Source organism: Rattus norvegicus, chromosome 16 (genome assembly GCF_036323735.1).
Source record: "Rattus norvegicus strain BN/NHsdMcwi chromosome 16, GRCr8, whole genome shotgun sequence".
NCBI lineage: Eukaryota > Metazoa > Chordata > Mammalia > Rodentia > Muridae > Rattus > Rattus norvegicus.
In genome coordinates, this window is record NC_086034.1 from 90992712 (window position 1) to 91019029 (window position 26318).

The following is a 26318-nucleotide window of genomic DNA, read 5'->3' on the forward strand; positions in this document are numbered from 1 at the left end:
ATCTTGCTCACTTCAATCATTAAAAGTCTCCAGAATATCAAAGGCAGCTTTTCCAATTGCCAAGACACTTTTACTTATAATTGTCTGAAATACACTCTGTGGGTCATTTTTGTCTAAAAGCCCTAGCTCTGAAGGCTGAATAGAATGAATTCAGTTCCTAGACCTTAAATACTGGGTGACTTGCTTCTGTGCTGATCTATCATTTTCCTTCTAAAAACATAAAGCACCTTTGACAACCACTCATGTATGTATGTACAGGTGGCAGAGAGGTGCGCTTCTGCTTCAGTGAGGCACCTGGAATTAATTGCAGGGTTCTACTGTGATTTTTACAATGCTGAGGATAGGGAACTCATTATCCCTTGGGACCTGATAACATTGTTTCCTCTATTAGTACCGCCTAGGATTGCATTATATCTTCTGTTTGCACTATCACTTCAGATAACCCTCCATATCCTTGATATATTACACGAAGAGAATTGAAAGAACCTTTTAACGGACTATCGAATCTAAACCTAATCCTTTGATTAAATAGTCCTTTTATTCCTGGCTATCTGTAAACTTATATAAATGGGTCATTACTAACTCTTCTTGTTTTTGAAAAACTAAAAATAAGGAAGAAAAATGATTGCTCCATATTCTCTTAATTCACCCTGTATTTCTTAGTGATATATAATCATGTGTTCTGCCAGAAAGATAAACATATACTCCCACCCTCACCCTTGAACTCTGTTGCCAGGTTTATAAGGTAGTCAAATAAGCACTGTATGCCAGAATGATAGTACAAGTTTATGAAAGTGACCTAAGAACAAAAATAAAATACATTGAAACCAGTCTACCTCAGACAAAAGGCCAAGGGGGAACTACGTAAACTCTCTTTCTGAGTTGGATCTCAAAAGACAAGAAAGAATCTTCCAATTTCATAATGTTCTCTACCTTGAACAGTATTTTGGTGCTAAAGATGCAAATGAAGAAGAATGTGGAGGAAGTGACTGAACAAGTTATCTAGTGTTGCTGTTCAAAAGTCCAGCAGTGAGAGATGTGGTGAGAATGTGCTTGGAACATGAGAAGAGTCACTATTAGGGGGTGTTGGAATAGATGTGGTTTGTTGGAGGAAGTGTGTCACTGGGTAGGAAGGCTTTGAGGTCTCCTAGTACTCAAGTCCTGCCCAGTGCAGAAAAGAGCTTCATATTGGCTGCCTTCCTGTGGACAGTCTCTTTCTGGCTGCCTTCAGATAAAGATGCAGAACTCTCAGCTCCTTCTCCACCATGTCTGCCTGGATGCTACTATGCTTCCCACCATGATGATAATGGACTGAATCTCGGAAACTGTAAGCCAGCCCCAACTAAATATTTGCCTTTATAGAGTTGCTTCGGTCACGTTGTCTCTTAACAGAAATAAAACCCTAGGGGAGAAGGAAAAGGAAATCGGAAGTGTAAGAAATCTATAGAGGTGTTAGATATGGGATACAAATCACAAACCCTCCCATTGCTTTTTTATTAGATTATATTATCTATTTATATTCCAAATTTTTACCCCCTTCCCTGTCCCCCTCCCAGAGTTCTTCATCCAAACCCCCTCCCCTTTGCTTCTGAAAGAGTGCTCCCCCACACGTCCACCCCCTTCATTCACCCACCCACCTCTACCTTACCCCACCAGCTTTCCCTTCCCTAGGACATCAAATCTCTTCAGGATTAGGTACATCCTGTCCCACTGAAGACAAGGCAGTCCTTTACTTCATGTATGCCTGGTGCCATGGACCAGCCTCTGTTGGTTGGTGGCTTAGTCTCTGGGGGCACTGAGTGGTCCAAGTTAGTTGATAACGTTGCCTTTCCTATGAGATTGCCATTCTCTTCAGCTTCTTCAACTCTTTGCCTAACTCTTCATTATGGGTCTCTGACCTCAGTTCAATGGTTGGCTGTAAGTATCTACATCTGTCTCAGTCAGCACCTGGTAGAGCCTCTCAGAAGACAGCTATACTAGGCTCCTGCCATGTATGCAAGCACAACATGGCATCAGTAATACTGTCAGAGTTTGGTGCCTGTTCATGAGATGGATCCCAAGTTGGGTTGGTCACTCAATGGCCATTCCTTCAGTTTCTGCTCCCTTAATTTCCATGCATGTCACTGTGTGTGTTACCTCACTCAGGATGATTATTTTCTAGTCCCATCCATTTGCCTGAAAAATTCTCATTTTTTTTATGGGGGGGGGGCAAAGTGGCCTTATTAGTGTGGCAGGATCACAACAGGACTAAGTAATTAGCATCTGGGCCCTTCTTGCCGAAGGTGGGCACAACATTGACAAAGAGTCAGTTGCACTGCATTTGTCTCTTGGCCTGGCCTGTCTTCTTCTTTTCATGTTTGGTCACCTTGGCAGCCTGACTTCTCACTTTTCCAGCACGAGCCAGGGAACCATGAAATTTACCTCCTAACATGCAGCCAGCTACCTCCAGAGTGGTCAGGGCCTCTATACCACACTGGTCTAGGGTGGCTTCATCCTTCAACAAGTCTACCAGAAGCACAACTTGATCTTCAAGAGCAATGCCTTCCAGTGAGACCACATGAGCTTTGATCTGGGCGACTATCTTCTGGACAGTCACCTCGAGGGTGTGTAGTTCCTGGGCATGGACAAAGAGCTGCATGTTGGCTGCTAACCCGTGGATGCCACTACTGCTACCATGAAGATGGAGTTAAGAAAGAGTGATGTTCTTATTTTTAATAACTGAATAGTATTCCAGTGTGTAAATGAACCATATTTTCTGTATCCGTTCTTCCATTGCGGGACTTCTGGATTGTTTCCAGCTTCTGGCTTTTACAAATAAGGCTTCTATGAATATAGTGGAGCACCTGACCTTGTGGTATGGTGGAGCATCTTTTGGCTGTATGCCCAGGAGTGGTTATAGCTGGATCTTTGGGTAAAAGCATTTCCAATGGTCTGACAAACCACCAGAATGATTTCCAGAATAACCCTTCCTTTCTTGATTCAGCCAGAGACTGTATTTCTTATCACTTTAGAAACAGAAATTTTGAAAGCAGGTCAGTGACAAGTTGTGTATGACTTGGATTTAGTGCACGATGGAACAGTGTAAGGGTTTTCCATGAGACATATACCCCAATTCCCAGTCTCTCCCAGAGGTCTAAATGCAGCATACAGCTCTCTATCCGCTTCAAGAAGGCTATCAATGAGGGCATATAGACTTGATGTGGATAAGATCACTCATGCAAAGTACATGGTATGAAGTAGAAATGACAGCTCACCAAGAGCTGGGCATCAGAACTATTGCCTTAAAAAGAGAATGCTACAGACCATACTCCACAGACCACCTAAAGTTTCTTGTTTTTAATCAGTATTTCTAAAAAGTACACTGTCTCACAGATTTGAATTACAAAATGTGAACTTTATTCCTAAAGAGTGTGTTGTTTTCTAAGAAATTATTTAATCTAGCTTTTAAAAAATATCCTTTTACCCTTTTACTTGGGTATCTTAATCATCTAAGGTATTCTTTTCTAAATCAATTAATTTATTTTCTTTACATCCCAATTGATTCCCCATCTGCTCTTTCCTCCCAGTGCCTCCTTCTTACTCCCACCCCTCTATCCCTCCTCCTTTTATCCTCAGAGATGGAGAGACCTCTGGATATCAACCCACCTTGACATGTCAAATCTTCTCCAATTGAACCTAGACAAGGCAGCCCAGTTAGAGAAAAGGGATCCAAATGCAGGCGAAAGAGTCAGAGACAAGTGCTACACCTATAAAGGTCCCACATGAAGACCAACCTGCATATCTATTACATATGTTTAAGGAGCCTAGGTCCACCTCATGAGTGCCCATGGTGGCTCAGTCTTTCTGAGCCATTATGGGCCCAAGTTAGTTGATTCTGTAGGTTTTCTTATGGTATCCTTGACCCCTCTAGCTCCCTCAATCCTTCCTCCCAGTCTTTGACATGAATCCCTTAGTTCCATCTCTATTTGGTTTGGTTGTGGGTCTCTGCATCTGCTTCCATAAATTGCTCGATGAAGCCTCTCAGAGGACAGTTAAGTTCCTGTCTGCAAGTATAGGAGAACATCAATAATAGTGTCAGGAGTTGGCTATCTTACATGGTATAGGTCTCAAATTGGCCTGGTCATTTGTTGGTCATTCCCTCAATTTCTGATCCATCTTTTCCTTATACATATTATAGGCAGGACAAATTGTGGGTCAAAGGTTTTGTAGGTGCATTGGTGTCCTCATACCTCCATTGAGAATCTTGCCTGATAGCATGAAGTGGTCAGTTCAGGTTCTGTCCATATCTCTTATTGCTAGGCGTCTTAGGGTTGCCTTCATAGTTCCTGGGAGTTTCCACTTGCCCTAGGTTCTAGTTCTTCTCAGAGATGCTACTCCCCATACCTATTCCAGGTCTCCCTCCATCCTCTCTATACTTGATCCCTCCAGTTCCCCTACCCATATACCCTTTCCCACACAGTTTCCCCATCCATCCACACTTGATGTCTATTTCCTTCTCAGTGGGATTCAAGCATCCTCTCTTATGTTTTTCTTGTTATTTAGCTTCTTTGGGCCTCTGTATTGTAGCATGCTTATCCTGTATTTTATGGTTAATATCCACTTATAAGTGAATACCTACCATGTGTGTCTTTCTGGTTCTGGGTTATCTCACTTAGGATGACAATTTTTAGTCCATCTATTTGCCTGCAAATTTTATGAGTCCCTTGATTTTAGTATCTGAGTAGTATTCTGTTGTGTAAATGTATGGTATTTTCTTTATTCATTCTTTGGTTGAGAGGAAATCTAGGTTGTTTCCAGTCCTGGGCTATTATGAATAAATATACTTTGAGCATAGTTGAGCAAGTGTCCTTGTGCTATGGTTAAGCATCCTTCAGGAATGGTATAGATGAGTATTGAGGAATAGTTTGAGGAGTATTGGTATTAACTATTCTTTGAAAATCTGGTAGAATTATGTGCCAAAGCCATCTGGCCTTGGGATTTTGGGTTGGGAGAATTTTAATGACTACTTATATTTCCTTAAGGGTTATAGATCTATTTTAACTTGTTGTTTATTTGATCTTGACTTAAGTTGTACAGAGTCAAATAACCTGGGGCTATGAGGACTCACAGATACTAAACCACCAACAAAAGAGAGTCCAAGAGACAGATTTAGTTCCTCTACACATTTGTAGACGTTCAGTTTGGTCTTCATGTGGATCCCTAACAATTGGAGCCAGAGCTGTCTCTGACTCTATTGCTTACTTTTGCATCTCCTTCCCCTTGCTGGAATATCCTGTGGAGCCTCAGTGGGAGAGAATATGCTTAGCCCTGCTCTGACTTGATGTCCAAGGGTCATCCTGTGGTATGCAAAGGGGGTTTCCCCTTCTCTGAGAAGAAGTGGAAGGGATAGAGTACGGAGGGATTTTTAAGGGTGGGACTGGGAGGAGGACAATGTACAATGAATAAATGAATTACTTAATGAAGAATAAAGCAACATTATTTTACTTAATTTTTTCAGCTTTGTCATGTTGTAAGTGAACCAAAACTGCAAATTTCTATAATGTGTTTTGTGTCATTTTGATAAGCATTATAAACTGTCATACATAAGTGAATTTGCATATCCATGTGTGTGTGTGTGGGGGGGGGGTGTGTACTGGAGATAAACTTACTCAAAAATTTAGGAGTAGTCAATACAATACCTTTAGTATCTTTTTATTACTAAAAACTGTTTTTAAATTAAACATATTTTGATCTTTCCCTACCTCTAGTCCTTCCAGATCCTAGCTCTCCCTACTGAGTCAATTTTAAATTCTTGCTCAAAAAAATAAATAAATAAAACCACACACACACACACACACACACACACACAAAATACAAATCTAACCACCTCCACAAACTTAAAATTAATTAATTAATTAATTAATACTCCCAAAAGAAAACAAACAAACAAACACCTCACTAAAATGTAACCAAATAAAAGCAGTCAGCACTGAATGGACTCAGTAGATTATAAAGAAAAATGGAAGAGACTTTGATGGTGGGAACACATAGGATTGGGAGAGAAGATTTTGGTTGAACATATTTAAGATACGTGATATGCATGCATGAAATTGTCAGAGAATAAATAATAGCTATGCTAAAATTAAATAAATAAAATGTAGAGAAATCGATGATACCTAATCTACCTTTAGTCTTCACCTCAACACATACAAATGTACACGCCTACATAGAGACACACAGAGAAAGAGAAGAAGGGAGAGAGAGGAGAGAGAATGTATGTGACAAATACACACAAAAGTAGGACAACATTCAGAAGTATCTAATTCCCACATTTTGGAGTTATTCATAAGTTTAGCTGATCGTGAAGAATCCAGAAAAGAACCACCTCGAAGTCTATTATGCTACCTGCATTTGTGACAGTGAAAATGGCTTCCAGTTATACTAGGCATACACTATAGCTACAGCTGTAGATCCCAGAGAAAAGAGGGTTGTTTCCATTCTATCCAGAGAAGTCCCAAGGACTTCTTTAATTTGGGCCTTTCTTCTCCTCAGTGGTGGGAAGGAAGAAGCATTCAACTTACTCAAGCCTTGAAAAACTAAGAACTTAATGTCAATGATAGAAGAAAGATACAACACTAATAAACCAGTCCAATACACTGGAGATTTACCTTGGAACTAAAGTTCTGAGCTTCCCAAAATGTATAAAATCTCTTCTTGTATGCTTAAAATTCTAGTCTAAATTGGATGTCTTTGCTCTCTGGCTCAGTTCATCTGAATCCCTATGCTCTTATGCTGGTCATATTTTCTGCTCATTGTGCATTTCCTCTGCTTTATTTTTTAATGATCAGTTTAGCTTCTCTTCAATCTCTTAACCTTAGCTCCCTATCAAGAAACCAGAGAGAAACTTCCTCTTTTACCTCTGACCTAGAGAAGACTAGAAGTTTGGGAACTAGTAGAGATACACCCTACTCAGGGTTATTGGATAGCCAATATCCTCTGCCAGGATGTGGTGAGAAAGCATCCTCATACTGAGTATCTACTGATAGTCAGCAGGCAAGCTGGACCCATATGAGGATTCCTTTGCAGATTCCAAATGGAAGGTGTTAGAGTGCAGTTTTCTTTTGTTCCAGATAAATTATCTCCATGAGGACTTCAATTCTTTTGTAAATATGAGATGAAAATAGTTGAAATACCTAAATTTCCAAATTCTAAGGAAAAAGTGCTTATAGATAAATAAATAAAATAAATTTTAAAGAATGAAACATGAGAGATATTAAATGACTGATATCTATAGCAAAAATTACCTCAATTAAACATACAGCTTTGTGTTGCTATTGCTGTTATCAGAATTTTGAAATGAAATCTTACACTGTAGTACATGCTGGCTTACTTACTTCGTGTGTAGCCCAGGCTGACCTCAAAGTGATGATTCTCACACCTCAGCCTCCAGACTGATGGGATTACAGACATTTCACGTGACTCCTAGCCAGAAAGGTTTTTAATATAGAAAAACTATGATTTTAACAGTACTACTAAATCAACAGATTAATAGATTTTTGATGAAATATGGCACAAATATATATTCACTTGATTTTACCACATGCATTAAAGTTTCTTAAAATATTATTGTTTACCAAGAAATAGGTCTCCTTTGCCTTAAAAAGGCTTAAATACATAGAAATCACTATGCAAACCATCATTAACTATTAAATTGCTTTTATAATTTTCAAACATTGTATGTGCATATATAAATAAACAAATACACACACATACATTCCAAAAAAGGATGGTTAAGAATGCTATCAGTAGTCTAGTAAATTTTATGCAAATGCTCAAAGTAATGTTTTTGTAGGTAACAAAGTATTAATTTGATACAATATAAAATAAAAATTATATGTACAACACCAACAAAAGCAATACAAAGTTATTTGCCACAAAACAACTATTATTTACAAAATAACATTTATATATATATATGGAAATGTAACTGTTGAAAAGTTTATATCCTTTCTATAAAGATTTATTCAAATGTATTTTCATTGAGAAGGCTGACTCAATAACTACATAACTATATAAGGCAGAGAGTAAGTTGTAAGTTGTTAAAGTGTTAGTACTAAGGGGAAAGATATAGCCCCCTGACTGATGATAAAGCAAAGATTTGACTCCTGCCTATAGAACCAGTGAAGAATGTAATAGAGTCCCAGAACTTAGCACAACTGATGCCATGTTAAAGGTACCATTCTTACCTAAGAACACAGTATATAAAACCCCAACACATGCCAATACAAGAATGAATACCTAACCCATCATAATTCATAGTTCTAAGATAGCCTCTAAATGTATCAACTTTTCATTCTTGACTTCTGTAGCTCCACTCATTGCTAACAGTTCTTGCTGATTGATGAGCATCAAACCAGGATGTGGTGGGTTTTGTATATGCATAAAACATAGGATTTGAGTGAGTTTCCTATGCATCCACCGGATGGCTAGTTAAAATAAAGACTTTTTATTTGACTTTAGTGTGTCTGGCAGAGATGCCTTATAACACAATGGTCTGTGAAAGTTATAAAATCAGAAATGTACAGGGCTCGAATTTAAACCTAGACTCATCCAACAGCAAAAGACACATTCTTCCTGCTAGTTCACTCTTTTTTTCCTTTGAAATCTCAGATGGCACAGCAAAACTGACCAAGACTATGACGAAGATCTCTTTATCATAAAAATAGAAATCAGAAATTTAGCATACATTTTTCTTTATTTTTCTTTTATTTTTTTTATTAACGAGTATTTCTTATATACATTTCGAGTGTTATTCCCTTTCCCGGTTTCCGGGCAAACATCACCCTAGTCCCTCCCCCTCCCCTTCTTTATGGGTGTTCCCATCCCCATCATCCCCCCATTGCCACCCTCCCCCCAACAATCTACTTCACTGGGGGTTCAGTCATAGCAGAATCCAGGGCTTCCCCTTCCACGGGTGCTCTTACTAGGATATTCATTGCTACCTATGAGGTCAGAGTACACAGTCAGTCCATGTATAGTCTTTAGGTAGTGGCTTAGTCCCTGGAAGCTCTGGTTGCTTGGCATTGTTGTACATATGGGGTCTCGAGCCCCTTCAAGCTCTTCCAGTTCTTTCTCTGATTCCGTCAACAGCTGCTGGCATTCGCCTCTGTATTTGCTGTATTCTGGCTGTGTCTCTCAGGAGCGATCTACATCCGGCTCCTGTCGGCCTGCACTTCTTTGCTTCATCTATCTTGTCTAATTGGATGGCTGTATATGTATGGGCCACATGTGGGGCAGGCTCTGAATGGGTGTTCCTTCTGTGTCTGTTTTAATCTTTGCCTCTCTATTCCCTGCCAAGGGTTTTCTTGTTCCACTTTTAAAGAAGGAGTGAAGCATTCACATTTTGATCATCCGTCTTGAGTTTCATTTGTTCTAGGCATCTAGGGTAATTCAAGCATTTGGGCTAATAGCCACTTATCAATGAGTGCATACCATGTGTGTTTTCTGTGATTGGGTTACCTCACTCAGGATGATATTTTCCAGTTCCAAACATTTGCCTACGAATTTCATAAGCTCGTTGTTTTTGATAACTGAGTAATATTCCATTGTGTAGATGTACCACATTTTCTGTATCCATTCCTCTGTTGAAGGGCATCTGGGTTCTTTCCAGCTTCTGGCTATTATAAATAAGGCTGCGATGAACATAGTGGAGCACGTGTCTTTTTTATATGTTGGGGCATCTTTGGATATATGCCCAAGAGAGGTATAGCTGGATCATCAGGCAGTTCAATGTCCAATTTTCTGAGGAACCTCCAGACTGATTTCCAGAATGGTTTTACCAGTCTGCAATCCCACCAACAATGGAGGAGTGTTCCTCTTTCTCCACATCCTTGCCAGCATCTGCTGTCACCTGAGTTTTTGATCTTAGCCATTCTCACTGGTGTGAGGTGAAATCTCAGGGTTGTTTTGATTTGCATTTCCCTTATGACTAAAGATGTTGAACATTTCTTTAGGTGTTTCTCAGCCATTCGGCATTCCTCAGCTGTGAATTCTTTGTTTAGCTCTGAACCCCATTTTTTAATAGGGTTATTTGTTTCCCTGCAGTCTACCTTCTTGAGTTCTTTGTATATTTTGGATGTAAGGCCTCTATCTGTTGTAGGATTGGTAAAGATCTTTTCCCAATCTGTTGGTTGCCATTTTGTCCTAACCACAGTGTCCTTTGCCTTACAGAAGCTTTGCAGTTTTATGAGATCCCATTTGGCGATTCTTGATCTTAGAGCATGAGCCATTGGTGTTTTGTTCAGGAAATTTTTTCCAGTGCCCACGTGTTCCAGATGCTTCCCTAGTTTTTCTTCTATTAGTTTGAGTGTATCTGGTTTGATGTCGAGGTCCTTGATCCACTTGGACTTAAGCTTTGTACAGGCTGATAAGCATGGATTGATCTGCATTCTTCTACATGTTGACCTCCAGTTGAACCAGCACCATTTGCTGAAAATGCTATCATTTTTCCATTGGATGGTTTTGGCTCCTTTGTCAAAAATCAAGTGCCCATAGGTGTGTGGGTTCATTTCTGGGTCTTCAATTCTGTTCCATTGGTCTATCTGTCTGTCTCCGTACCAATACCATGCAGTTTTTATCACTATTGCTCTGTAATACTGCTTGAGTTCAGGGATAGTGATTCCCCCTGAAGTCCTTTTATTGTTGAGGATAGTTTTAGCTATCCTGGGTTTTTTGTTATGCCAGATGAATTTGCAAATTGTTCTGTCTAGCTCTTTGAAGAATTGGATTGGTATTTTGATGGGGATTGCATTGAATCTGTAGATCGCTTTTGATTACAATAGTAATCATGCCAATCCATGAGCATGGGAGATCTTTCCATCTTCTGAGGTCTTCTTCAATTTCTTTCTTCAGAGTCTTGAAGTTCTTATTGTACAAATCTTTTACTTGCTTGGTTAAAGTCACACCGAGGTACTTTATATTATTTGGGTCTATTATGAAGAGTGTCGTTTCCCTAATTTCTTTCTCGGCTTGTTTCTCTTTTGTGTAGAGGAAGGCTACTGATTTATTTGAGTTAATTTTATACCCAGCCACTTTGCTGAAGTTGTTTATCAGCTTTAGTAGTTCTCTGGTGGAACTTTGGGATCACTTAAATATACTATCATATCATCTGCAAATAGTGATATTTTGACTTCTTCTTTTCCGATCTGTATCCCCTTGATCTCCTTTTGTTGTGTGATTGCTCTGGCTAAAACTTCAAGAACTATATTGAATAAGTAGGGAGAGAGTGGGCAGCCTTGTCTAGTCCCTGATTTTAGTGGGATTGCTTCAAGTTTCTCTCCATTTAGTTTAATGTTAGCAACTGGTTTGCTGTATATGGCTTTTACTATGTTTAGGTATGGGCCTTGAATTCCTATTCTTTCCAGGACTTTTATCATGAAGGGGTGTTGAATTTTGTCAAATGCTTTCTCAGCATCTAATGAAATGATCATGTGGTTTTGTTCCTTCAGTTTGTTTATATAATGGATCACGTTGATGGTTTTCCGTATATTAAACCATCCCTGCATGCCTGGGATGAAGCCTACTTGATCATGGTGGATGATTGTTTTGATGTGCTCTTGGATTCGGTTTGCCAGAATTTTATTGAGTATTTTTGCGTCGATATTCATAAGGGAAATTGGTGTGAAGCTCTCTTTCTTTGTTGGGTCTTTGTGTGGTTTAGGTATAAGAGTAATTGTGGCTTCATAGAAGGAATTCGGTAGTGCTCCATCTGTTTCAATTTTGTGGAATAGTTTGGATAATATTGGTATGAGGTCTTCTATGAAGGTCTAATAGAATTCTGCACTAATCCCATCTGGACCTGGGCTCTTTTTTGTTGGGAGACCTTTAATGACTGCTTCTATTTCCTTAGGAGTTATGGGGTTGTTTAACTGGTTTATCTGTTCCTGATTTAACTTCGGCAGCTGGTATCCGTCTAGGAAATTGTCCATTTCCTGCAGATTTTCAAGTTTTGTTGAATATAGGCTTTTATAGTAAGATCTGATGATTTTTTGAATTTCCTCTGAATCTGTAGTTATGTCTCCCTTTTCATTTCTGATTTTGTTAATTTGGACGCACTCACTGTGTCCTCTCGTTAGTCTGGCTAAGGGTTTATCTATCTTGTTGATTTTCTCAAAGAACCAACTTTTGGTTCTGTTGATTCTTTCTATGGTCCTTTTTGTTTCTACTTGGTTGATTTCAGCTCTTAGTTTGATTATTTCCTGCCTTCTACTCCTCCTGGGTGCATACATCTTTTCTACTTGGCCTTTTTGTTCCCTGAAAGCGACTCTGAGACTGAGTTACTTCATGAATAAATGCCTAGGCAAAAAGACTTTGTTCCCCAACTAGCTCATAACTTAACTAGTTTATTCTATTCTTTAAGTGACACATACCTGGTTACTTCTTCCTTCCATTCTTGTGTCTGTATCGTCTGAGTTTGGGAAAAATCTTTCCTGCTCCTGACTCTATCTCAGAAATTCCATCTCTGTATTGGCACTTCCACCTTCTTGTTTTCTGCCTAAGCTATTATACTAATAGCATTTTATTGATAGATGACACATTTATATAGTACACAAAAGATTCTATCTACATGAGGCTATGACAAAGATCTAAAAGTCACAAAATCAAATGCTAAGAATTTTCACATAAAACAAACAAAACAACAACAATAACAAAAGCCAATAGATTGGGTATTCTAAGTGGTAAAGTAATTGACATGTGATTGGAGTGGAAATGATGAGAAAAATGATATCTCTACAGCACACTGGCCTTCAAGCAGAATCCCTCATTACCATCAATAATTGAGAAATATTGTCACTGAGTATCCTTTTTTTTCTTTTTTCTTGAATATTTACTTACTTTTCAAATGTTATCCTCTTTCCCCTACCCAACCACCCACCCCTTCCTGCCTCCCTGCCCTGATATTCTTCTACACTGTGGGGTCCAGTCTTGGCAGGACCAAGGGCTTCTACTCCATTTGGTGTGACACAAAGTCATCCTCTACTAGATACACAGCTGGAGCCATGGGTCTGCCCATGTGTACTATTTGTATGGTGGTTTAGTCCCTGCGCTCTCTGGTTGGTTGCAAACCCCTTCAGCTCCTTCGATCTATTCTCTAACTCCTCCAATGGGGACCACACTCTCAGTTCAGTGGTTGGCTGCAAGCATTCACCTCTGTCTTTGTCCTGTTCTGGCAGAGCATCTCAGGAAACAGCTATATTAGGTTCCTGTCAGCATAGTGAGATTTGACTCTCTATTAATACCTGTAGTTAATTTTAAAATAATGAAACAATCAGCTAGCCAAACCAAAAACATCTACAGGTCATATTCAACCTGAAGCCAATGATATATACATTCAGGCACATACTAATATTCTTCCTCACATGGTCAGTGGTGGTCCTGTCTTTTTTGACCAGTGCAGGCTTGAGGACATCTTCATAAGACTCATCCCAACATCACTGTCATTGACAAAAGAGTAGTACTGAGATAGCCTTAGCTGAAATGAACTAGGGTAGCATTGTTTTTGGTCTTTAATAACTTAACTTATTCTTTAGGAGGAAAAAGAGACAAAATTCAAACCTCCATCTCTTGTCAATCATTTCCAGCCACAATAGTACACCCAAGTATAATGACGTAACTATGATTTAGTACCTACTCAGTGACCCTGCAAACTACCAATACTGCTGAAAATAACAATTCATCCCCTAGAAATACATAACCTGAGCTTCCTTTCAATTACACAACAAGTAAAGGGGAAGAACAGCAGTCTAAAATACATTTGGAGTTATAAAAAGATATCAGAGCTTACTTTGGTGATTTATAAAGAAATTACAACATAAGTTACCTAATCAAACTGCCTCAAATGATATATCACCTGTAACCATGAGCGTGTTATTGAATTTGCTTGTTGCTTCTGACAGTGATGATGTGTGGAAATAGCATTTACTTTATAGCATGGTTGTGAGTTTCATACAATGGTTAAATAGTACAAGGGTGTGCTTTTTCATGCTTTCTTTTTTTAAGTCTAAAAAAATGTATTTGATTAAAAAAGGAAATTAGGAAAACAACACCATTCACAGGGGCCACAAATAGCATAAAATATCTTAGTGTAACTCTTACCAAGCATGTGAAAGATTCATACTACAAGAAATTCAAATCCCTGAAAAAGAAATCAAAGAAGACCTCAGAAGATGGAAGGATTTCCCATGCTATGGTATGCTACAGATAGAAACCTGGCCTGGGTGTCCTTTGAGAGGCCCTATCAGCAGCTGATGGAAACAGACACAGATACTTACACCCAGCTGTTGGACCAAAGTTGGGGACCACTATGGTTGAATTAGGGGAAGGACTGAAGAAGCTGAACAGGAAAACAATCCCATAGGAAGACCAGCAACCTCTACTAACCCAGACTCCAGGGAGCTCCAACCAGGAGCATACAGAGGCCAGTCCAAGACCCTTGGCACTTACACAGCAGAGGTCTGCCTGGTCTGGCCTCAGTGGGAGATTTGCTTAATCCTAGAGAGACTTGAGTCCTCAGGGAAAGGGGAGGCCTAGGGGTGGGGAATGGGGGAGGAGAATACTCTTAGAAGCCAGGGGGAGGAGGAATGGGATGAGGAACTATGGGAGGAGGGACTAGAATCAGGCAATGGCTGAATTGTAAATAAAATAATAAAAAAACTATAAAAATGATCATAAATATTAACATAAAAGTATTAGTTTGCTAGGACAGCAAACAGCTTTCAGCAAATTCTTTTCAAACCCAACATGGGTAATTTAAGTATATCTTCAAAAGTGATTGAACTCTGGTAGATACCAGTCATTAGAACTCTGTGTGATTTTAAACTTATACATTGTTATAGGTATCCAGAATGAAATAATAATAAAATATATAGAGATAGAAACAGTTATAGATACTTGTAGTATTTTTACCAACATAAAAAGTTGATGATGCTGCAACTCTCTTCGAGGACATGAAATATCAACTCAAGGAAGTGATGATAAAAACTTCTTTTAAAGCATTCTGTCATATACCTTCTAGAACTACTAAATTGCCTTTCTACTCTCAATAACATGAGTCAAAGGCCTCAGAGCCAGTATGAAAAATATAGAACAATCCATCTAGAGAAGCAGCACCTGATAGGAGAATACATGGTTTCCAAATCAATTTGTCATGATTCAATATGGATTGGGCAGTTTATTTGTTTTGACATTTCTCATTTTCTAAGTGCCAGTATGGCCCAGCAATCTCTTTGTGATACAGACATGGAACAGAACATTTATTATTATTTATTTAGGAAGCTTGTAGCCCCATTTCCTTTAAGGGAGACATTTAAAAGCAGAAATATTTTGAAATACAGCCTGAATGTGGTTTCACCTGATAATAGTTTAATCTCATCTCTTTACATCCACAGTGGAAAACTGTTCTCTCCAACCTTGGAGGGAGGTAGGAAGATCTTTTCAAATTTATGTGGATAACATCCCATCCTGAGTTAGACTTGAATACTCACACCACATAGAACCAGGCAGTCATTTGTGTTTTACAACTTTTTTATACTACTATAGTTTAATCCCTTATCATTTGTCTTACTGCTTAATGAGCACAGAATGGGAACTTATAGACTCTTGCCCAGGATTATTTGAAACTGAGAGGTAAGATGAGGTCATTGAATGACCTATTGATTTGGGAGCAGATCAGCCTGAATTTCAGTTTGTGCATTTACTGTTAAATTTTAAGCAAGATACATAAATTCTCTGATTTACAGTTTTCTCACATGTGAAACAAAAATGTGAAAAAAAAACTTGTCATTTAGACAGTGAAGTTTAAATCAGGAAATACAGCAAGTTAGCCACAAGTTAGTAAGAGGTTAGCTCAAAGCACAACTATTAACATTGGACCCTCCCTTTACCTCTTTCCAGTACCCCTAGAATCTTATTTTGTGAGGCTTGTTTCAAGTGTTTGTTTGTTCTCTTCTTTATTTTTTTCAGACTAGAGAGAGACTTCAAAGAGTAATACTCCTGCCTCAGCTTTCTAATGCTGGAATTACAAATTTGTGCCATTGCACTGATGTTTTATGAATCTACAAAGTGAGGCTTAGAGAAGATAGACTGAAGTATTTGTCTTGCACAGACTAATATCATTAGCCAACATCTCCTCAGCACATTTTAAGACAAGACTTTGACTAAAAATATTGGAGTGTATAATACAAAAAAAACAGAAAATATAAAACAAAAAATAGAGGGAACAAACAAGAAAATGACAAAATAACTGACATGGAGATGGTGATGATCCATCCCTTCACAGAAAAGAGCAGGAAATTGGATTAGATAATAGATATGTTCAGCATCCTCACCCTGCTTCCTTGGACTGCTATTGTTTGGTACAAAAATCAATCTACACAATTGTTACTATTTCTTGTGTTTTATATCTCTTGCTGAACATTATTTATACTGATTGTGTTTTGAATATATTGACTTATTTGTATATAATAGTGTTGCTTACAGTTTAACCTTGAAAGAATTGTCCTACAATACCTAGACAGAGTGCTTCTTTGGTTGCAGAGAGGGCAGAGGATGGAGGAAGGGGACACAATGAAAATTTTTATGTTTTCCAACTTTAAAAGTAAGGTAAGCAAACTTAGTAATACCTGTGTACCAGTTCATCCCATGCCCCCCCCCCCCATGTTTAGTAGAGTGAGGTTTCGGCAGGGTAGGACCCTCTCAAATGCAAAGCAACACTCTGCCTGGCAAGCTCCATGTTATAAAAGCTGCTTTTGAGGTGTCTGTACCTTCCCATGGACAAGCAAACTCCTTTTGGAAAGTGTTTTTGTATTGCTTCTACAATAGAACAAGCTGTACTCCATAAGCACTTTTAAATGGGAAATACCTAAGCAAAAACAAGGAAATTAAATACTAGATAAAGAGGGTAATTAAGGTTAATGATTGAATTATTTCAATTTCTGGCATTTATCAAAGCACCTCATAGACATTCCTATGAAATCCTCTTTACAGTATCTAGAGAGTAATGAATTCCAGGACATTGGTTTCCATGAAGCACAAAAATTGTTTCAAATCAAAGTCTATCCACCTGATCTTATCACTAAGATGATCTATAACAGTAAACTAGTTGCTAGAGTTAGCTACTGTGAATAAGAGGTTGCCTTCCAGGGCTATTTACTGGAGATCTATAATGGCATATTGCCCCCTAACAGTTTGCATATTTCTATATGAAGACATAGAGAAAACTCTATAACTAAAACCATCTCAAGTTTTATACTCTTTTCTGATTAAATGAGAATTATAGACAAGTAGAGGTATTGTGAGTATTTAATGTCCCAATGAAAAAGCCACAGCATTTAAACTATGATTTAGACTCCCAGACTGTAGCTCTGCCTGTAGTGGGTGGTCCTGATGCTCCGAACATCTGCATGTAAACCCTGAAGGTCCTGTTCCCCATTTCATTCTTGTTTGGTCAGTAGCCATGTTAGTGGCCAATGAGCTGGGTAGAATAGGCGGGACTTCCAGTTTTCCCACAGGCAGGGCAGCAGACTCAAGGGAGGAGAGAAAGTGTTTGCCATGCTTCGGAAAGAGAAAGAACCATCAACCATATGAAATCTCGGGCAGAGTGGCCGTTGGCCCCTTCCCTGACTCGGTCTGGGGTAGCAGGAGGAAGATTAGATACCAATTAAACCGAGGGCAGATTTAGGGTGCTGAGCTAGGACAAAAGGCAACTGAACAATTAAAATTGAGGACAAATTTAGGGTGCTGAGCTGAGAGTAGAAAGGTTGGGATAGCAGAGGAAGGTTTACTAGAGTCCAACTATGAACTAAAGCATATCAAAAAACAAGCTAATGTGTATGTGTGTCCACAGATCTGAGGGAACCTGGGCAGGGCTGGCAGTGTGGCCCGTCCACAGCTTGAAGTGGGGTAGTAGGAACTATACACCTGCCTGCTTCCGGGGGGGAGAAACCTGCTTCCACCTAGGACATCCAGATAAGACATTCATGTCTAATGTCCCACGTGCTGAAACAAGCCCAGCAGTCAGTCATGAGCTATGCCACATCCTGTAGGAGTTCCACCTACCTTCCAATCTACACCTCTACATGCAATCTCAGATTGGCACCCCACACCCTACCTAGTGCTCTGCTTCCCTTAGGGAGTCCTGCTCCTACCCAGGAAACCCAGGACAATCAGCTCCATCTTCCAGTCCACACCCCCCTGAAATTGAGGATCTGCACCCCACATCCCAGCCCATAGCTCTGACGACCTTTTGAGAGACCCGCTGTAATCTGAGACAACCAGTTCCAGAGGCTTGCTATTCTTAGGCACTACCAGGCCAGCCAACACTAGAGAAAACCGGAAACAGGATCCAAATTAACAAAATTAGAAATGAAAAGGGACCCATAATAACAGAAAATGAGGAAATTTAAAAAAAAAATCATAATGTCTTACTCCAAAAGCCTGTACTCCACGAAACTGGAAAATCAAAATTAAATGAATAATTTTCTAAACAAATATACTTAAAGTTAAATGAAGACCAGATAAACTATCTAAAGAGTCCTATAATGGTTAAGGAAATAGAATCAGTCCTTAAAATTCTCTCAACTCCAAAAAAGCCAAGGGCCAGATGGTTTTAGTGCAGAATTCTACCAGAATTTCAAAGAGAGCTAATTAAAATACTCCTCAAACTATTCTACCACTCAAATAACCAAATTAAATAATGGGTGCAGAGCTAAACAGAGTATTCTCAACAGAGGAATACTGAATGGCTGAGAAGCACTTAAGGAATTGTTCAACATCCTTAATCATCAGGGAAATTCAAATAAAAAATGTCCCCAAGATTCATCCTATACCAATCAGAGTGGCCACGATCAAAAAGCCAAGGGGCAGCACATGCTGGTGAGGATGTGGAGCAAGGGGAACAAACACTCTTGCATTGCTAGTGGGATTGTAAGCTTGCACAACCACTCTGGAAATCAATCTGGTGGTTTCTCAGAAAATTGGAAATAGTTTTCTGTGAAGACGCAGCTATACTGCTCCTGGGCATATACCCAAAAATTGCTCTGCCACACCACAGGGAAACGTGCTCCACTATGTTCACTGAAGCCTTATTTGTAATAGAAACAGGAAATAATCCAGATGTCCCTCAACCAAAGATGGATCCAGAAAATGTGGTTCATTTACACAATGGAATACTATTCAGCCTTTAAAAACAAAGACATCATGAATTTTGCAGGCAAATGGATGGAACTAGAAAGTATCATTCTGAGCGAGGTAACTCAGACTCAAAGGGACATATATAGCATGTACTCATTGATAAGTGGATAGTAGCCATAAAATATAGGATACCCATCATACACCGCACAAACCCAAAGAGTCTAAACAAGAAGGAAGAGCCAAGGGAGGATGCTTGAATCTCACTTAGAAGAGGGAATAAAATAATCATCAGAGGCAGAGGGAGGGAGGAGCCTGGGTGGGAGAGGGAAGGGGAAAGGAGGGGAATGTGGGGGACCAGGATTAGGTGTGAGCAAAGACAAGACAGAGGGACAGAGGGACAGAGGACCAGTAGAATGAATGGAAATCTGCAGCTTCCGGGGGTGGAGGCATGAGGGAATCTAGGAAGTTCCAGAAATCCATGATGGGGAGGCTCCCAGGAGTCAAAGTGGGTAACCTTAGCTGAGGCGCCTAACAGTTGGGATATGGAATCTGAAGAAACTATTTTCTGTAGCCAGGCAGGATCCCTCAGCAGGAGAGGAATAAGAACATCAACCACCCACTGAACTTTCAGCCCCCAATTTCTCCTGTCTAAAAAAAAAAAATACAGGGACAAAGATGTAACAGAGACTGAACAAATGGCCAACCAATAACTGGTCCAACATGAGACCTATCCCATGGTCAAGCACCAATTAATGATGACTATTAACTTAGAAGACATAGATGACTATTAACTTATTAAGCACCAATTAATGACACTACTAACGATGCTCTGTTATGATTGCAGACAAGAGCCCATTATAAGTGTCCTCTGAGAGGACCTGTCCAGTAGCTGACTGAAACAGATACACGTACCAACAGCCAAACATGTGTGTAGGTTGGGAACTCTTATGGAAGAGTTAGGAGAAGGATTGAGGGTCCTGAAGGGGTCAGGAATGCCACAGAAAGACCCACAGAGTCAACTAATCTGGACTCCTGGGCCCTTTCAGAGATTGAGTCGCCAACCAAAAAGCATAAACAGAGTGGACTGAGGCCCACAGCTTATATGTAGCAAACATACAGCTCAGGCTCCGTGTGGGTCTCCCAAAAATGGGAGCAGGGGCTGTCAGGCTAGTGCCTGGCTGTGGAATCCATTGTCCAATAGGGCTGCCTTGTTTGGCCTCAGTGGCAGAGTATGTACCTTACCCTGCAGACACTTGGTGTACCCAGGTGGGGTGATACCCAGAGGAACCAACCCTCTCAGATGAACAGGGAAGAGGGATTCTGTGAGGGGGAGATGTGGGGGTATTTGGGATATATATGTATGTATATATACCTATATAGATATATATGAAAAACTATGACATATATGAGGGAATATATAATACAAAATATGTGTATTAAAATGTATGTTCATCTATACATTGAAAGACCTCCTACATCCCAGAAAAGAATATACAACTTGATGTTAGCGTTAAAATTCAAAATTGAAGGTGAAAATTTTGAATTTAAACAATAAAAGAATTATTTTAGTGTCTTTTTTTCACCAACTGAATAAATTGTAGAGAAAATAAAGGAATGTCTGCACAGGTAAATAGAAACTAAGAGAACATCCTACACCCAGTCAACTGTTTATTAACAGTTGTCCTTCAGTTTCCATACATGTCTGTGTGTGTATGGTGTATGTGTGTGTATGTGTCTATACATTCACAAACACCTATACATATGTATATGTACATATATATGTGTGAAGAAAATTAAATTTACTAACAAAAAGGATAAAAATTTAAGCGCTTACTGAAAACATTTTGTGATTAGATTTTACTGGGGGATGAGTAACAGGTTATTCTGTTATTCACTAATCAGAAAAGGTAAGATTGTGCTGTGTTTGAAAAACATCAAAGATAATTGCCACTGGAGATAAAAGCAGAATGAACACCTGTTTCCCAATCACTAGGCCAAAAACAGCAAGATTTGGGAATCTGCAAAAAATAAAAATAGCTAATATTTACTTAACCCTAACTATATGCCAGGTGATAAATTTGTTTGCTTCTCATTTTTCCTGATTTATTCTGTAAAATCATTTTATGAAGTAGATGCTATTCTTGGTTCATTTTTGAGAGATAATGATGATTAAAAGATTTATTAAATTATTCAAAAGACATATAGCTGACAAGTCTTAGAACTGGAATTTAGACCCAGAAGGCCACTTCTAGAACTAATATTGCCCTACTGCCTGCTGTGGCAGTTTTAATGCATATTACCCCCTTAGGCTCATAGGGACTGGTACTGTTAGGAGGTGGAGAGTTTATATCCTTAACAATATTGTGTGGATGTATTGTGGATTGAGAATTTAACATATAAATCTGATTGTTGGGTTACAGTTTGTTGAGTCTTTTTTTTTTAATCTTTATTAACTTGAGTATGTCTTATTTACATTCCGATTGTTATTCCCCTTCCAGGTTTCCAGGCCAACATCCCCCCTAACCCCTCCCCCTCCCCTTTTATATGGGCTTCCCCTCCCCATCCTCCCCCCATTACCACCCTCTCCCCAACAATCACTTTCACTGGGGGTTCAGTCTTGGCAGGACCAAGGGCTTCCCCTTCCACTGGTGCTCTTACTAGGATATTCATTGCTACCTATGAGGTTGGAGCCCAGGGTCAGTCCATGTATAGTCTTTGGGTTGTGGCTTAGTCCCTGGAAGCTCTGGTTGGTTTTTAATGGGGTTGTTGAGGGGTTTATACCATAACTATTAGGGGGCAGAGCAGTGGCAGAGAGTTATGAGAGGGTAGCCGCTGCTAGGACCAGGGGATGGATACTAGAAATGTAAGCAGGATCCACAGTAAGAGAGCCACGGGATAGGAGGTCTCTGTATGAAACTGGTGTGGCAGTGACCTACCTTGGGAACTAGATGGATAGAGAGATTACTACAGGGCTCAGAGAGTAGCAGTGTGAGAGGAGATGGAGTTTAGCAGGTGAGACTGACATGAAAATACTGCAAACACATGACAGTTATTCTGGAACAATTTTAAATGACAAACCTAGAATTCAAAGAGCTATAAGATATCAACATGCCTAAAACCACAGAAAACTCAGGGAAAAGAACATTTGCAGAGATGTGTCTGTCTGAAGAGATAAATTCCTTCAGACTGCAGCATGTTGGTTCACTCTGACCATTTATACATCTTTTCCACTCTGAGAAAAAGGTCAGATGAGTAATTAAAAATTTAATTAGAAACAAACTAAGATCCCAGTGAACAACTGAAAGTAAACTTGGGAAATTGATGAGATAAAAACTACAAATGGTTAGCCATTGGAAAGCAGAGGGAAAATCATGAGTAGAAATTAAATAAATGCATATTAGATTATACAGTGCTAGCTTTGACTTGTGAAATTTGCAATTAAAGAGATGCAAAAATTTGCAACAAAATGAGAAAACATATATATAAATATTACTTTTAAATAAGATAAATGGCATCAGAGTGACTCCCATTTATAAATAACTATTTTGCTCTTGTGTCAGGACTCAGTTTCCTTCATTTATTACATTTTTGTCTGGTGTTTATTTACATTCTGAACTATGTTGGGATATTGAATGAATAATTAAGTTACCTTGCAGTGTCACCTAGGCTTATTTCCTATCATTCTTAAGAGTGAATATGCCCTCCTACGAGCTTTAAATTTGTATCTCGTCAAGTAAATCTTGGCAGTGTATTTATATTTCTGCTTTTTATACATTTTAATGAGAGGCAAACAAAACAGTTATCTAAATAATTTGTGGAAACACTGAAACATGTTCAGACATCTAAGTTTTGAAAGCATAGCATGAAGAGCTATGGTAATGGCTCAGTCAGTAAAATGTTTGCCATAGGCATGAGGACCTGAGTTCAGATGTCTTGCATTTATGTAAAGAGTCTACCACAGCAGTCCATGACTATAAGCCTAATGATGGGTAGGCAGAGACAGTAGGATCTCTGAGGTTTTCGGACCATCAGTGATAACTGTGTCACTATTTATGGATTTAGTAAAATATCTGTCTCAAAAATAAATAAGATGGAGAATGATTAAAGAGGGCATCTAACATTAACATCTGGCCTCCACAGGCATGTGAACACATACATACAAGAACATGTACACATAGAGCACACATATACACATGCGCACACATGCACAGAGAGAGAGAGAGAGAGAGAGAGAGGAGAGAGAGAGAGAGAGAGAGAGAGAGAGAGAGAGAGAGAGAGAGAGAATTTTCAGTTTGTTTGGACTTGGAAAAGAACCCCAGAAAGAGTCAAGTTGCTTTTGATTTTCCTATTAATTTGTTCAGAAGAAGTAAATAAAATCAGTTGTGCATCAATTTTATATTTGTTATTGCTAATATGAGCAGTGATTTTTTTTATCTTTTGAAAACAAAACAGTTGTGTGTCGTTGTAAGTAATCTTTAATTGTGCATATAAGTAAAAAGGAAGAAAAATAATCAAGAATCCAGTAAAATGCAGTTGCGCTAAATTATAGTCTCAAATCAGGTTTTTTAGTACCCATGACTTAAAGAATTGATTCAATTATTTTATTCTCTTACTAAAACACGTGCAACAACTGGGAAGTAGTGCTACATGCCTTTAATTCTAGCACTTGGGAGGCAGAGGCTGCAGATCTTAGGAGTTCAAGGCCAGCTTGTTTTACAGAGTAAGTTCTAGGACAGCCAAGGCTACACAGAGAAACCCTGACTCAAAGAAAGAAAGAAAGAAAGAAAGAAAGAAAGAAAGAAAGAAAGAAAGAAAGAAAGAAAGAAAGAAAGAAAGAAAGAAAGAAAGAAAGAGAGAGAGAGAGAGAGAGAGAGAGAAAGGAGGTGGGCAACCAATATTTTTGATCATTTTAATAAAGACTAAAATCTAGTTGACAAGTCTATATTTCTCTAGTCTTTTGGCCCTATCTCTTCTTTATTAGATCATTTTAAACTGAAATTTCTCCATTTTTATAGGCATTCTTTATTCTTGGGAATATTAGGGGAGTATTATCAAAAATTTACTTACCTAGTCCTCAGAAAAAGAATACTTTGGAGAGATTATTTCTTAGAATACTAATTTCATTATTTCCATCTATTTTTAAGAACCAAATTCTCAACTGAATTAATCATTGTCTTTTCTCTTGTGGAACTATAATATGATAACTGTACAATTATAAAGAAATCAGACCAACTACTGGCAATGACCTTAGGGATGGTGATGGTTGCTTTTTCTTCTTCAAATTGTCTCAATGGGGGCAAAGAGGAAAGGACAACAGAGAAAGCTACTATTGTCAGCCAGAGAAACAATTAATAAATAATGATCAGAATAATTTAATGACCCATTAAACCTGACTGCCTCCTCTTCCAGCTTTTCATCTATTGGATCTGACCAACTAACTAGTTTTGTCTTGAAAAAAACAGTATTGTGGAAGGGACAACATTAAACACACTATAAACATTTATCATGAGTATCACAAGCATCACCACTAAATGACCTATGTACAAATTTTCATGTTGAACAGTTTTGGAGTTTATGAAAACTGATTAGTTAAAGTAACATTTCATAAAAATTTTCAGTTTTGCCTAAATTCTAGCATTGCCTGGGGAGTTGACTATTTCCCTATTACTTTTTCTCCATTTCTTTAATTTTAATACATAATATGTATCTGAGATCAATCACTCTTGAGTTTAGAGTATGAAAGGGAAGTGTGACCCAGGAACTTGTATCTCCTAAAAGTTCCTGGGGTGAGGTGGCTGGAAGAGCACCCTCTCAAAAGCAAAGGAGAAGAACCTGGGGGATGGGGGACCAGGAAGGGGGCCACATTTGGAATGTAAATAAAAAAGAATAATTTAATAAAAAAGTTCCTTCTAAAGCACAAGACTCCGCCAAGTTCTTGACACCAAAACTTGAGAACATAAGCACTGAACAGTTTGATTATGTTGATTTTAACTGCACTCAAGAGTAAAATACAATTAAGAAAACCTGTGATTTGGTTGATCTCTCTGTATGTGAGTACTTTTTTTCAACTAAATAAAGTTACTAGGTGAATTAAATACATGCCCTGACAGCTCTGAAATCACTCACCTTCGTTTTCTCCCATGTTAATTACATAGAGCAATTATAATGATATAATGTATTGGAACAAAATACATTTTAAGGGCAGGAGAAAAGGAGGCTAAACATTCAATGTTTTAGAAAATATACAGTGATTTAATGGAGAGCTAAGGTAACTCAGCAATAAATTAGTCTGTCATGATCATGGAAACAGAAATTAAACAAAGACGTAGACAAACTTAGAGAAGTCATGAGCCAAATGGCCTTAACAGATATTTATAGAACATTCTATCCTAAAGCAAAAGGATATACCTTCTTCTCAGCTCCTCATGGTACTTTCTCCAAAATTGACCATATAATTGGTCAAAAAATGGGCCTCAACAGGTACAGAAAGATAGAAATAATCCCATGCGTGCTATCAGACCACCACGGCCTAAAACTGGTCTTCAATAATAATAAGGGAAGAATGCCCACATATACGTGGAAATTGAACAATGCTCTACTCAATGATAACCTGGTCAAGGAAGAAATAAAGAAAGAAATTAAAGACTTTTTAGAATTTAATGAAAATGAAGGTACAACATACCCAAACTTATGGGACACAATGAAAGCTGGGCTAAGATGAAAACTCATAGCGCTGAGTGCCTGTAGAAAGAAACAGGAAAGAGCATATGTCAGCAGCTTGATAGCACACCTAAAAGCTCTAGAACAAAAAGAAGCAAATACATCCAGGAGGAGTAGAAGGCAGGAAATAATCAAACTCAGAGCTGAAATCAACCAAGTAGAAACAAAAAGGACAATAGAAAGAATCTACAGAACCAAAAGTTGGTTCTTTGAGAAAATCAACAAGATAGATAAACCCTTAGCCAGACTAACAAGAGGACACAGAGTGTGCCCAAATTAACAAAATTAGAAATGAAAAGGGAGACATAACTACAGATTCAGAGGAAATTCAAAAAATCATCAGATCTTACTATAAAAGCCTATATTCAACAAAACTTGAAAATCTTCAGGAAATGGACAATTTTCTAGACAGATACCAGCTGCTGAAGTAA

General features: G+C 38.6%; 1 protein-coding gene across 1 annotated transcript; it reads right to left on the reverse strand.

Moving 5' to 3' along the window:
• Positions 1-2305: 2305 nt before the first annotated feature.
• Positions 2306-2638, reverse strand: LOC100909690 (ubiquitin-like protein FUBI-like). The gene has a single exon (XM_039094967.1). The coding sequence runs from the start codon at positions 2636-2638 to the stop codon at positions 2306-2308; it is 333 nt and encodes a 110-aa protein (XP_038950895.1).
• Between the last annotated feature and the right edge of the window lie 23680 nt (positions 2639-26318).

What these genes read in the sequence shown, in the direction of transcription:
- LOC100909690 (XM_039094967.1), bottom strand. Translation starts at nt 2,638, where the DNA reads ATGCAGCTCTTTGTCCATGCCCAGGAACTACACACCCTCGAGGTGACT.